This window comes from Euprymna scolopes, chromosome 27, assembly GCF_053919585.1.
Source record: "Euprymna scolopes isolate OS-2025 chromosome 27, ASM5391958v1, whole genome shotgun sequence".
In the NCBI taxonomy this organism is placed as follows: domain Eukaryota; kingdom Metazoa; phylum Mollusca; class Cephalopoda; order Sepiida; family Sepiolidae; genus Euprymna; species Euprymna scolopes.
In genome coordinates, this window is record NC_136508.1 from 75,984,450 (window position 1) to 76,000,474 (window position 16,025).

A 16,025-nucleotide genomic window follows, 5' to 3' on the forward strand; every position below is an offset into this window, starting at 1 on the left:
GATGAAAATGACTAGAAATGATCAGCGGAGAGAGGCTCAACAAGAAACAGAAAGAACTAAAATAAGCAATAGCAGCAAAAGAACGGAGATTAAGACGATACCGATGCAAATTTGAACATTGAAAGTAATGCATGACCTTTGAAAACAATGAAAGTCAATTCTATCAGGATGTGAACAGTAAAAACACAAACAGAACAACCGGGTCCAATAGAAACAAAACTAGGAAGAGCAACAGTATCGTAACATGGACGCCGGATGGCTGAAAGACATGAAGGAAGAGTCACAGCAAATCGAAGAGAAGGAAATTAGCAAAGAAAACCAGTCGGAAAATGGCAAACTGGAAAGCACTAGGCCACAATAGGATACATGCTTACTGGTTTAAGAAATTCATAACACTACATGAAAAAATAATACAATATGTATTTACGAAGCAGATGTGCCAGAATGGATGACCAAATGTAGAATAACACTAATGCAAAAAAACACGATAACGGGGAACATCCACAGTAATTACTGGGCAATAACGTGCTACCTACAATGTGGAAAATACTTACAGCACAACTGAGGGAATAAATTTATCATTCCTTTCATAATCGCGAACTACTCCCAGAGGAACGGAAAGGATGTCAGAACAGAAAAAGGAGGAACGCATGATCTATTATACATAGACGAAAATATTCTGCAGAATGTTTAAAGTAGAAAAAAAAACTAAGCCATGGCATAGATAAACTATAAGAAAGCATATGACAGGATCCCACAAGCATGGATAATAGAATGCCTGATAATGTACAAACTATCAGGTAATATAACCAACCTGATAGAAAATGCAATGCGAATATGGAGACTTGAACTGACAGTTGATGGAAAATACATAACTGAAATCAAAATACAAAGTGATCTTCCAAGGTGATTCTTTATCACCATTACTGTTCATTATAATCATGATGCCTCTCAACAATATACTAAGAGTATGCCAAGCCGGATACAAGTTTACTAACACAAAAAGAATGAATGAACAACTTAATGTACATGGATGAACTGAAACAGTTTACAAAATCAAAGACAGAACTAGAGGCGTTAATAAACACAAGTCTTTAGCCAAGATATCCGAATAGAATTCGGTATAATAAAGACTGCACTGCTGACCATTTGGACAAGAAAAAATGGAAGCAACAGAAAGTATAGTACTATCTAATCAAAGAAAGATGACAACACTAGGTGGACCTGATAGCTACAAATACTTGGGAGTGCTGAGAGCAGACAACATCAAAGCAATAGAAATTAAAGAGAACATTTTAAAGGAATATCTCAGAAGAACAATAAAACTCATCGAAACTAACTCTATAGTAAAAACCTAATTAATCGAATAAACACGTGGGCAGTGTCATTAGTAAGATACTCTGGACTGTTTATAAGGTGGACCAAAGAAGAACTAAATAATCTCGAACAGAAGATCAGGAAACTTATGACGATGCACAATGCTCTGCGTAGGCCATTAATGTTTATAGAATGTAAGACTCATCAAGTGAATTGCTAACAATATTTTGTTTGATTTTCGATTCATGAACGATTATAAAGACACCAAGGATGACCGTCTCATTTCCACATGTTTACTTGTTCTCAATAAAGGCTTAGTACTACTTGCGTTTCAAATCAAACAATTTTAAATAAGTTTTTAAAAAAATCAAATAAGAATATTATCCAAATATTAGAAGAGTAACGTATATTGCCTTTGGTAACGTTTATTTGTTATCTATTTGTTTTTCGCCTACTTTTTCGTTGTGTTGCCTGTACTGCAAAATGCCCCCTTGTTATTTAGATTGTTTTAATTATACAAGCTCTACCTACGTATTGAGCACTTTGAAAATATCGTTTTTTAGTTTAGTACATTTGAACATATATTTATTTTCACTTGGGAGTCACAACTTATCAAGGCTCGAGAGCCACTCAAGGATAACGTTCAGTTAGTGTAAGGTGGTAGTATAGTAATTTATAATGGTGTAAATTGAGTAGCATTTGATTATTTATGGGGATTCAACAGAAGCTGGTTTACATTGAATTTGAAGGCTATGTTGTATTACAACCGGGAAGCAGACCAGCGAAACAGTGTTCCACGGGCGGTTAGTTCTGGTATAGAAGCCTTGTTCATGGAATCTGTGTTTAGATTTCGGCATAGAAAGAGAGTGGGGGAAATCTTATATAGTGGTTGTAGCTAGTTGAATGTTTTTTTGTAAAAATTTGTGAAGGGATGACCATAGATTGGAGGTTTTATTTGGGTTTTTTTTACATAGGCGTCACCAATTATCAAGGCCGATAGGCCACTCAATGATAAGGGTTAAAGAGTGTAGAGTAGTCAAAAGGACAATATAGCAATCGATAGTAATGGAAGCTCGGTAAATTTGTTAACTTAAGTGGAACGGCTCATCAGAAACTTGTTCACGTTGGGCTTGAAGACAACCATGTTATAGACAGCTGGAAAGCAGGAAAACGGAAGACAATTCCACAGGCGTGTAGTTCTAAGAAAGAAGCTTTGATCATGGAATCTATGTTTAGGTTTAGGCACAGATAAAGAGTGGGGAAAATTATTGATAATGTTTTCAGCTAGTCTAGTGTTTCTTGTGAAAGTTTGGCGAGGGGGGACCATAGATTGAAGCTCAGTTGAACACTTTCCATGAAAATAACGATAAAGCAGAGACAAACTCGCAACGTCTCTTCTGTGAGATAGAGGTTGCAGCGAAGAGAAAAGGACATCTCCCACCAGGCCACGAAGTCTATTTTGAACCCTATCAAGGCAGGACAAGTCTTTTCTAGCAACTCCTGCCCATATGTGGCAACAGTATTCCATCTTCGGACGTATCTGGCTCTTATATAGATAGAGAATTGCAGCAGCAGTGAGATATCTACTGGATCGATAGAAGGATCCGACCATTTTTCCAGCGACCTTGGCAACAGATTTGATGTACGTATTCCATTTTAGATCAGGAGTAAAGGTCAAGCCCAGAACCCTGTCATTCGTCGAGCACTTGCCATGGAAATAATAACAGTGCAGAGACAGGCTAGCAACGTCTCTTATGTGGGAAAAAGTTGCATGGAAGATAAAAGGGGAATCGCTACAAGGTTTCGAAGCCAGTTTTGAACTCTACCACGGCTTCAGCGCCAAGCAATCCACCAAGACATAGAACATCCTCAAGACGAGAGCCAATCATTTCTATTAGGACAGGATGGGGGTCAGGGCGATTATGATGACAGGAGAGAATCATGGTTTTCGATCTATTAAAATAAACCAGCCACCTTTTTCCCCATTGCACCACGTTTTTAAGATTAGAATAGACAGAATCAGAAAGCTCTAATTCATTGCTGCCCTTTGAATTGTTGCCATAAATTGTGGTGTTATCTGCATAATTGTCTAGGAATGATTTAAGAATGTGAGTTGGGAGATCATTGACGAAGATTAGAATTAGAGTGTGGCACAGGATGGAATCTCGAGGAAAGCCAGCGTTCATACTGAGTTTTTGATTTATACCCATAAACGACTACTTTAATACGCCTATCAAAGATATATATATATATATATATATATATATATATATATATATATATATATATATATATATATATATATTCAGAATGTGGGAGATTATGTAATTATTTCCACAGCCAAACAAGGTCGCAACTTACAAGAGCCATGACAGCCAACAAACCGGAAGTCCAATATTCGAGTTTCGCCCTCATCTTACTGATGAGCCCAAGTGAGGGCGAAACTATTGTCTTAGACGTCCGGTTTGTTGGCTGCCATGGCTCCTGTAGGCTACGACGTAGTTTGGCTGTGGAAATAATAGTAATAATAATAACAATAATAATAATAATATATATATATCTATATATATCTATATAAATTATATATTAATCGAAGTGAAAGACTGATACAACTGTAGCAATTTCTCAAAAAAATAAACTCATAGAAATCATTGATATAAGGCAAACGATTTCAGAATAAATTCTGGTGTTAAAATCGAATTAAATTTGCCCGACTCGCTCTATTCCTGATTTTTTTTCCTTACATTCTTGGTCTTCCCTCTTTCTCCCTTTTTTCTTCATCTCCACGTTTCTCTACCTTTACCCTTCCTCCTCTCTTTTATACATCATTCCTTTTTCTCTCATAATTCCTTGTATTATTCACACTTTATTAATTTCGTACGTTTTTCTGCTCACGAACTAAATTATCACTAAAATTTATGAAACTCATAGATTAATTATGAGAAAGATTTCTTTTCAGGACAACATGCATTAAAGAAAGAGAAAACAAACCTTTCGCTTTTTGCCAGATGATAGTCGGGACTGGAGTGCCGGCAACCAGACAATCGATTATTACTGACTGACCGAGGACCACAAATGAGTCTTTGGGATCAACAATCCACCGAGGCGGAACTAAAAAACATAATATAATAAGCATGAATAGAAACAAATGTAATAATATAATATAATATAATATATATACATATACATTGTTTTTAAAATATAATTATTCACTACGACTCATCAGAGTGGCTGAATGTATATATATATATATATATATATATATATATATATATATATATATATATATATATATACGTTTTATTTTTATTACCGTATCTTTCTGTTAAGTTACATTATTGTTTCGGCTACACGGGCGTTTTTTTGGGGGGGGGCGTCTGTAGCGTCCTCAGACTTTTACAGAAATGTTCGCTATTTTGGGATGAAAGAGTGATGAAATAGCGAACATTTCTGTAAAAGTCTGAGGAGTTACCATCAATCATGACTTGGGCTCGACCAACATTCAGTGGATTAAGCCGAAAGTTGCTAAACCATTGAAACGCTAAATAGTTTTCTTTTTTATTGTATTAAAAAATGTGAGTTTTTAATTAATATTTCAGTAAGGGGGGGTACTATACTCAGATTCGAAAAAGTTGCTCAAAAACGAATAAATGAAGCAAAAGTAAGGTAAATTACGTTTCTATCTAACTGGATAATTTTTTAGTGTTTTCATTTAATGTAAAATGTTTAATCGGCTCAAAAACGCAGTGTTTATCTATGTATTTGAAAAATACGAATGGTCACGGACTCTGTTGAATACGTTAAGTTTGGGAAAATCAGTTAAAAACTATACAAAACAATGTCAGAAACCTACTGATCATATGTCATTGTGGCATAGGCTGACATATTCGGTGGGTTTCTGATCGTATTTTGTATAGTTTTTTTTAGTTTTAAATCATTTTCTCAAACTTAACATCATCAACAGTGTCAATCACCGTTTGTATTTTTCAAATACACTGAGAAACACTGTTCTTCGAGCCGACTAAACGATATAGTAAATAAAACGGGTTTGCATTACAAAACACAAAAACGAAAAAGTTGTTGAAAAGTAAATATAACAAATAAATGTTATCAAAGTTACTTTTCTACCTAACTGGATAAGATTTTAGTGTTTGTATTTAGTGTAAAATGTTTAATCGGTTTGAAAAAATGTAGTGTTATCTGTATATTTGAAAATACAAATGGCGGCAGACTGTTGAACACATTAACTTTGGGAAAATGAGTTAAAACTAAAAAACCGTACAAAATACTGTCAGGAACTCACTCAATATATGTTACTGTGACATAGGCAGACATGTATTCAGTGGTTTTTAACAGTATTTTGTATAGTTTTTTAGTTTTAACTCATTTTCCCAAACCTAATGTGTTAACACAATCTGCCGCCATTTGTAATTTTCAAATAATTTTCAAATATAACAGTACACGCTGTGTTTTTTGAGCCGAATAAAAATTTTGCATTATAAAAACAAAAAAAAATTATCAGTTTCGGTAATAAAGTAACATTTCTAGCCTTTGATAATATTTGTTATACATTTATTTTTTGACAACTTTTTCGAATCTATATGTACAGTAGTACAAACCCAATAAAAACACTAAAAATTATCCAATTACTTAGAAAAGTAACTTATCTTGCCTTTGAAAATATTTACTTGTTATATATTTGTTTTTGTTGACAACTTTTTCAAGTCTTTGTGCAAGTACAAACCCAAAGGTGTATTTTTCTGTCTAATTTTATTTTTGTTACCGCGCTTAAATGTAAATTTCACGATATCTTTTTTGGGGGAGGGTATTTTTTTTACATTAGGTCCACCTCCACAATTTTCGACCATGCTGAATAAGAAAATCTTATTTAAAATTTGCAGAGGCCATTAGTTTTCGAGATATAAATACCTGTACTATGCACTATTATTCACTGACGGCCATGAATAAACACTCCTAACCTCCCCGTATTAAGAACGGCTTTCGGAATAAACAACACCCATGCCTAACCACATGTTTTAACCTTTTACCTGTCTTTCGTCTTTTAAAAACGGCTTTTGGAATAAATACCACCATTCTCCCATGTTAAGAACGGCTTTCAGAATAAACACCCCCAACCTACCCATGTTAAAAATTGTGGAGTTGGACCTAATGTGAAAATTTACCTTTTGTTTTTTTAATAAATTGTTAGTTGAAAGCACAGAATAGTGACAAAACATCATCCCCTCCCCTTGGTAAGAATAGCAACAACAAAAAAATAATGGTTTTCTTGGTAGAAACTTTTCTGTATTTCACCTAACAATTTCTGGTTCTAATGAACTTACTAATCCGCGCTATTTTTTAAATCGAATTTCCAAGTTTAATTAAAGTTTTATGATATGTTTTTTATTCAATTGTAAGGTTAAAGTACAGAATAGATACAAAACACCCTCTTCTCCCAATGTTAAGAATGGCTTTTTAAATAATAACGTTATTATTTCAGCACGGATCAATAAGTGCACGAGTACCCAATTTCTTTAATAAAGAAAAAGCATTCATATTTTCTTATGTAAAAACAACTTCTGTAAAAAAAAGAAAAAAACGTGTACTTTTAATTTTTGTTAAAAAAGGTTTTCTTGAAAAACAACAAAAAAATACGGTAAAAAAGCAAATAACAAAACATTAATCGGTATTCATGCAGAGAGTGATCCGTGCTGAAATAATAACGTTATTATTTAAAAGGCCAGTCTTAACATGGGGAGGGGTTTTGTACCTATTCTGTACTTTAACCTTACAAGGGAATAAAAAAACATATCATACAACTTTAATTAAACGTGGAAATGCGATTTAAAAAATAGCGCAGATCACTCTCTGCATTAGCACCGAAAGTACAGAATAGTTAGAAAACATCCTCCCTCCCCATGTTAAAAATGGCTTTCTAAATAATGTTAATGATTCAGTACTGTTCCTTGTCTGCTTAAGTTTAACTTTTGTTTATTAAATTGTTAGGTGAAAGTCCAGAATAGTTATAAAACACCCCTATCCCCATGTTAAGAATGGCTTTCTAAATAATAACGTCATTATTTCAGCGGGGTAGCTTCTCTGCATAAGTACCATGTTTTTTTTAAATTGTTAGGTGAAAGGACAGAATTGTTACAAAATACCATCCCCATGCTAAGAATGTCTTTCTAAATAACATTATTTCAGCACGGTATTTTCTATGCATACGTACTATCTATTTTTGTTTATTAAATTGTTAGTGAAACTATAGAATAGATGCAAAACTCCCTCCCTATGTTAAGAATAGCTTTCTAAATAACGGTATTATTTCAGCACGGTACCTTCTCTGCATAAGTACTATCTTTTGTTTATTAAATTGTTAGGTGAAAATATAAAATAGTTACAGAACACTCTCCCTTTCCCATGTTAAGAATGGCTTTCTTAATAGCTTTATTTCAGCACAGTACATTCTCTGCATAAGTACCATCTTTTGTTTATTAAATTGTTAGGTGAAAGTACAGAATAGTAACAAAACGTCCTCCCCATGTTAAGAATGGCTTTCTAAATAACGTTATTATTCTATTATTATATTATTATGGTACTTTCTCTGCATAAGTACCATGTTTTGTTTATTTAATTGTTAGGTGAAAGTACAGTACCCATGCAGAGAGTGATCCGTGTTGAAATAATAACGTTATTATTTAAAAAGCCATTCTTAACATGGGAAGGGGGAGGGTGTTTTGTACCTAATCTGTATTTTAATCTTACAATTGAATAAAAAAACATATAATAAAACTTTAATTAAACCTGGAAATACGATTTAAAAAATTGCGCGGACCACTCTTTGCATTAACACCAAATATTATTTAAGCAAGTTACCAATCCGTACAAAAACTGTACTTTTACCAACCAATCTTATATCGAAAAACAAAAAAACAAAAACAAAAAAACTCAAAAAGCAAGCGACAAACTTTTTTTTGCCTTGTATAATAAAGAAAAAATGTTTAAATTAAAAAATTTGGAAGATAAACAAATGAGTTATGTATTTTTTGTTTTTGTTTTACTTATCGAGTAAACAGAAAATGAAATCTACTTCATTTCGTGGATTTGAAATGAATGGAACCGAAAGTTCAGTTTTATCAACAAAAGAGGTTCGCACTAACGGTTACGAAAATATATTAATTTTATTTAATATTTTAATAATTCGCGAGGTAAATTTATTTTAATAACATAAAAACATCCATCGACTCTAAATATGGGTTGTCTGAAAATTTCAAATAAATTGGTAACGTAGATATATAGTTTTGTTCGCTTATAACGAACCAAGAATTACATTTATATATATATAAATATATATATATATATATATATATATATATATATATATGCGCACGTGTGTTATAACTAACACACCACGATTATTATTTTAATAAGAGATGATGATGATGATGATGATGATGATGATGATGATGATGATGATGATGATGATGATGGACATGAAAAGCATGAAGCAGACAGTAAAATATTGACTACTCAGAAACGTATGTCAATTCTCTGAATAAAAAATTGGCACCAAAGGCTAAATAAAAAGATACTTACCCCATAAAAACAAGAAAACAAAAACAGAACAAATAGAAAAAAAACAAAAAAAAAACAAATAGAACATATCGTTTGAATTAGGAAGACGAAGTCTGGAAAGCAGCAAAATGTAAAGAAATACGCCAACGGAGATTGCAAAAATAAATAAATTGTTTCATATAAGCGCAAAAAATAACTTCAAATAAAAAAATAATCTTTGTATATTGTAAAAGCAACGTCAAATAAAAGTATTTCAACAAAAATTATATAAAAAAAAAACAGAATAAAAATAATGAAACGAAAAAAACTGCCACTTGGTCGTTATTAAAAAATATGGAGGATCATATCTCTCAATTGATTTTGGATAGATTTTTTTTTTTTTGTAAAAACTACAGAAAGATATAAAAAGCAGAAAAATGAATAAAGAATAGAGACCAATCAAATGAAAATACAACAGAAACGTTTAAAAACGGTGCTTGTTGAGATAGTCGCAAATCGATATTTTTACATATGCCGTTTTTAGCAAAAACAATATTAGATACTTAATTGTTATGTTTAAAACAGTAATATATCCAAAATTCATCGACTAAAACAATTACTGTTGTGCGTTTATTAAAAAAAAAGTCTTAAGCTATAGGCAACATGACATTCTTTAGTTGTTTTCCTACACATTCAGACACATATGCATATATATATATATATATATATATATATATATATATATATATATATATATATATATATGTTGGAAACCATTAACGATGCATTCTTAAATGTGGGTTCTGAATTATGTCCCATTTGTATGAACTCTTCCACGTTTAATTTATAACATGAACTCTTCCACGTCTAATTTATAACATCAAAAAAATTCAATTTTACATAATTTTCCGTCAAAATTACTTTAAATAAATTTCTAAACAATGACCTTTCGTAAATTTTAAATATATTACTATTTTCGATATAGCAATTACGTACGCAATATTGTCTTTGCTTTAAACTACATATATAAAAAAATCGATCTGTCGATTCTCTCTCTCTCGCTCTCTCTCTCTCTCTATCTCTCTCTATCTCTCTATCTCTCTGTCTCAACCAGCACCAAAAGAAACAAACCATACTCCGACAAAAATAAAAAAAAATCCAAACTTACCAAAAACCGTAAGACTTGACGTGTAATTGTCGTAACCAACCGAATTGTTTGCAAAACAGGTGTAATTTCCGTTGTGTCGCGGAGAGACTTTGTTTATAAAAAGCAAGCTGCTGTAGGGCCCACTTTGCTAAAAGAATCGAGAATAGAGAAGAGAAAAAAAGGATTTAAAAAAATATTTTGCACGAAAATACAAGTCGTATACAGTCATTAAAGTTGGGGTTATTTGAAATGCTTTCGATCTCTTTTGGAGTCTGGATACTGCCGCATACGAATCTAACACTAATAAAACTGAAATATAATTAAATATTTAACCATTTTCTTTATTCGTCCCCAAATTTATAATCTACCAATTCTTATTCACGTGATTTTCATCTGGAATAGTCACGCTCAATTTTCTGCCACTTGTTTGGTACTTATGGCTAGGGCTATGACAACAGGATATTCCTTTCACTGTTTTGACTCTCGGATGTGTATCTGTTGATATCTTATATGCTTTTATATAGAGTGATGTGGTTCTCGGTTGATTAACTGTCTCTAACTGTGCCGGATATATACTCGAGAGTCAAAACAATGATAAGAATATGCTGTTGTCATAGCTCTACTTATGGCTTTCAACATTTCATCTTTTTTGTTTTGCAACGAGAAATATTTAATTCATCCACGAATCATGAGAAATCCTCTTGTGGTCCACAACCAAACAGAGTATTGGAGGTTGAGTCTAGATAGCTATCTATCTATCTAGCTATCTATTTAAATATGCATAAATAGAACCGGGCGTAATAGTTTAATGAAACCATGAATAATTAATGAAAGTTTGTTTTTCAAGGAATATGCAAATTAAGTAAATCTTTATTTAGTCTCTCGCATATTAATGACTGAGAATATAAAGAAGTTCGTGTAAATTTTAAAATTAAAGACAAAAGGAGCTTTTACTATCAATGTCAGGGAGAGAGAGAGAGAGTGAGAGAGAGAGAGAAACTCAACTTTATACGTATACTAGGAGGGAGACCCGACGTTTCCTGGGGCTGACTGGGGATTAATGAATGTTTCACACTGCCATATTTTTATTGTCATGGAAATAGGTAAAGTCACCTATTTTGCAATCAAATTGATTGATTGCCTGTTCTAGTTGAGGATTCAACGCTATGCTCCAGAAGGAAGCTTTATATGCCTCCGCAAAGTGACTTAGTCCACAATACCTTGTGGTCTACATTGCACTGTGGAGAATCTACTGTGTATTTTATGATACATAGTCCATATAAAATACTAAAATAAGTAAAATATATCTAAAGCTATTTATCGTGTATTTTGTTCAAGAACATGTTCCGGATACCAACCCTAAAAAAATGAATCGGTAGAGTGCATATTTTAATTCGACCCCCCCCCCGAAGGAGAAAATAGGCCATGGCGACCTACACAATGTTATCAGTACAAACTTTTAATTTCTTTAATGAACGCCATAAATTACAAGCTTTACATATATAGATGATCGCATAATATATACTTTCTTGACAAGTGGATTAAACCTAGTTTAAATCTTTGATTATCTTGGATAATATACAAATATATTCCTGCGATTAAAACATTATCCCAATCCTCAATTAAGCACAAGAGTGTATTAGCCGATCTTGACCTTATTTCGGCATTTTCTCTTTCTGCACTAAAACAAAAAGTAAAGATATTGAAATCTTTATATTGTAAATTTAATAAATAGAATTCATATATGAGCAATCCAGTCCGCCGATTACAATTTTTCATCGGAATGCCACTTATTCTAAAACGAGTCTCATACAGGTTTCATATAAAAACGTTTTTTTGTTTTGTTTTGTTTTTGTTTATCGAAACAGAAAACATAAAAAAACGGATATTGTTGTGAGACATTTTACTTTGGAAACCTGGAACATATGCTATTTTGAATAATTATATGCTTATACTTTAAGCGTTATTATTCCAAGCAAAAACATTAACCATCTTTCTTTATTATAAGTAATATTGGCCATGTAGGCTAAGTTAGTTAAACAATTATTATTATTATTATTATTATTATTATTATTATTATTATTATTATTATTATTATTATCGATATTTATAAAAGTAGAATGTCCAAAATAATGTTATCAAAACAAAATAATTTCTAAAAAGTGTGCTAATTTGGTGAAAAAAATGTTAGAACATAAATAAAATACGTGACGGAAGTAGATCGTCCGATTTCTGTCTTGGCCACGTGGAGTTAATGACCTAACAATATAGCTTGGCAATACACTTAACAAGTTTAATTTTGAGTTTGGAGTCAGACTGGAAACGTCGGGACAAGTAAACATGAAAGATATCGTCTCCGCGGTTTGTAAGCTGGGAGAAACGCGATTTAGAAAATTGCATCATGCAGCACCGATTGAAAGTAAAAAATAAAGTTATATCAAATTTATAATCTATTGAACTTTGATTTCCATTGGAAAGAGATGAACTTAAATAATGAGAAGAGACGAAGAGACACGGAAAGTGGTATGTTCTTTGCTTGTGCGCTTCACAGAGTGAATGTGAATGAATTGTATTATTACACGTGAAACATCCACACATAAATATACCGAACATAATTCGACTAGAGCGACATTTTCTCATACGAATTTTGTAAGGATCATAAAAAAATGTGCTTTCATATAATCATAGCAATTAGAAAGAGGCATCGAACTGTTTTTTTATACTTGAGGCCAATTATAAATATCCGAAGATAATTAAAAAATACAAATTCATTTCGAAATAGAATTGGCGAAGAGAAAAAATTTTAAAGTTAAAAACTCACTGATTCCACAGTTGAAAACGAATAGGCTCAAACTTATTTGCGAACGATATATATATATATATATAATATATATATATATATATATATATATATATATATATATATATATATATATATATATATACATATACATATAATGGGTTAAGAAATTCCAACGACAGAAAGATGTATATGTAAATAAGGGGGTAGTCACCAACAATGTGTATTTTTTTTACATTATTTTATGATCCCGTGTCCTGGTTTTTCATTGAGAATTCTGTTTACATCATTGTAATACTGTTTTTACATCATTGAAATCGTTTTTAACGCGTTTCAGACGTTCTGTGAAGCGTCCTCTTCAGAAATTAAAAATTTTGAAAATAATTTCTGAAGAGGACGCTTCACAGAACGTCTGAAACGTGTTAAAAACGATTTCAATGATTTAAAAACATTATTAAAATGATCTAAACATAATTCTCAATGAAAAACCAAGACAGGGAATAATAAAATAATGTTAAAAAATACACATTGTTGGTGACTACCCCCTTATTTAAATATATATATATATATATATATATATATATATATATATATATATATATATATATATATATATATATATAACGATAGTTAGAGAGGTATACACTTGAGAGGAACCATATGCAATAAAATTTTGTTTTAAACTTGGTACAAATACCACGGAAATGTATTAAATGTTCCTCACCGCCTTTGGGCCATGTTACATAAATCGAACATCAGGTTTGGAGTAGTATTAGAGATATAAGAGAAGCAGAGATTCTGTGTGGAATGGTGAGGAATGTGGGAGGAGTAAGGAAGTCAGAACGAAAAGGTGATTGGTCGAATAAAGAATTCCATGGATAAGGACCGTCTTGTGTCTATAGTGACAATAAGTAAACAGTGTGATGTCAGTGTTTGGACTGTACACAATTATTCGCCAGGAGATGAAGATGATGGAGAATTGCACGAAGTGTGTCAAAAGGGTGGAGCCCACAACCCCATCATTGTCGCAGACTATTTGAGCAAGAATTGCAATAAAACAGTTCTTCGCGCTCCGTATAGTCCAGACTTTGCTCCCCGTTACTTTCGGTTATTTCCCTAAGCTCAATCTGAGACAATTGAAGAGATGAGTGAGAAGCTCCATTGACACACGTACACAAGAGGACTTCTATGGGGCCTTCCAGAATTTGTTGAAAGGGTGCAAGTGTATTGCAACCGGATGAGATTACTTCGAAGTTGAATAGAGTTTCGTGTGTGTACTACGAATAAAAGTTTCCATACGGAAAAAGTCTGGTAATTAATAAGATACAACGCTATGTACATTTTACTTATACAAACATGTACAAATGCTACACAATAACAGAAATGTTTCGTGTATCATCTCTAAAAAAAAAGCCACGGTCTCTTCAGGTTAACAAAACATGACATTCTTTAGTTGTTTTCCTATACATTCAGACACATATGAACAGATATATATATATATATATATATATATATATATATATATATATATATATATATATAACTACTTAATTTACTCACATAAAATTAATATACGAAAGTATAGATTTATGCGTAAACTTTAAGTATTTACTTCAAAAGTGCTCAATACGTAGGTAGAGCTAGTTAGTAATTTATAAAATATATATGGCAATTAAGCTACACTGAATATTCCGCGTTTCATCCACTCTAGGAATCCGCAGGCTTATGCGCATAAGAGTGGATGAAACGCGGAATATTCAGTGTAGCTTAATCGCCACATATTACATATATATATATATATATATATATATATATATATATATATATATATATATATATATGTGTGTGTGTGTGTGTGTGTGTATGTATGTACATACATCTATATATGTATATATATATATGTATATATTTATATATATGTATATATATATACGTATATATGTGTAAAGGTATGTATATATATACGTGTGTGTGTGTATGTGAGTGTGCGTGTGTGTGTGTGCGCATGCGAGCAATCAGACAGTAAACCAGCTCATGCAATCATAGAAACAGATCTTTACCCCCGGACAGTTTGCCAAATCACGCTAAGTTGTTGTACCTTACTTCTTTAAGTGCCACCGTTTCTTATAAGTGCAGATAATTTCGATGAGTTCTTTTTTATCGATTTTTTGCTGTTTTTTTTTTATTACTACACTTTATGCTGATCGATTGCCCAGCAACAAAACAAAAAATCTCGAGTGCCGAAAATGAAATGGATAAATAATTTACTGTATTGCGTGAAATAAAAAATTTTAAAGCTAAAAAACGTAAGTGCCACTGTCCCCATGTAAAATTTTATTCACCATTAGATGGCTAGTGGCCCGTGTGGTCAAAGTTGGTACAGTGAACCTAAGATAAATAGAAAGCTATATGAAATAAGAAAAAATATAAAAATGTTCAAGAGTACCAGTGGGTCTTTTCTACTGTAACATAATGGTCAATATTAAAATTTGGAATATAAGTGTTGCCATTTATTTGTATATGTTCGGTAGTTACATCAAGTTTCAAAAGTTAATGGATTGGTATGAATAAAATCTGAAATATAATTGAATAAACATATAAACATATTTCCCTTATTTCTAAAATATAATAATATGAAATATGAAATATAGTATATATATATATATATATATATATATATATATATATATATATATATAAAGAGAGAGAGAAAGAACAAGAGAGAGTGGGGGCGGATATCACACAAAATATGAAACATAATTCGTAGTGGTATTCGCATGGTCGACATATACTCTTTACGAAAAAAACATGTTACCCGGTTACATTGTAATGCTATAGTATACCTTATCGCTGTATTCGACTTATCTGCTTTGGCACGACGGTTCCCGTTTGATAATCACAGTTAAACAACATTGAATCTGGTCAATACCTAATGGGTTACCATTTGAGAATACCAGGCGCAGTATGCGTGGGGACGTCGGCACCTCCATGCAAGAAATGTAACAGCCTAATATCATCTCCCATGACTGGGATGAACACGCGACTGAGGCCTGTTTGTAACCGTGCTATTCCTTTTTCGGGGGAAGTCGCTTTAGCCTGCGTAGGATGAATGACGTTGGCTGCTTATTATTTTATTCATCTTGATTGCATCCTTTTTTTATTTCTTCTTCTTCTTCTTTTTCTCTTCTTCCTCCTTCTTTCCTTGTC

The 16,025-nt window shown here is 32.2% G+C and overlaps 1 protein-coding gene across 6 annotated transcripts in view; it reads right to left on the reverse strand.

Annotated features, from left to right (window-relative positions):
- LOC145248920 (cell adhesion molecule Dscam1-like) overlaps positions 1-16,025 on the reverse strand; it is a 401,357-nt gene that overhangs the window by 126,580 nt on the left and 258,752 nt on the right. For all 6 annotated transcript variants that reach the window (XR_013863428.1, XM_080110708.1, XM_080110707.1 and 3 more), the window contains exons 12-13: positions 10,040-10,166; positions 4,309-4,428 (exon numbers count right to left, since the gene is read on the reverse strand). Coding sequence is in view for 5 of the 6 variants with exons in the window: in XM_080110708.1 (XP_079966834.1) it covers positions 4,309-4,428; positions 10,040-10,166 (247 nt within the window). In the remaining variant the exon portion in view is untranslated. The remainder of the gene's footprint in view (positions 1-4,308; positions 4,429-10,039; positions 10,167-16,025) is intronic.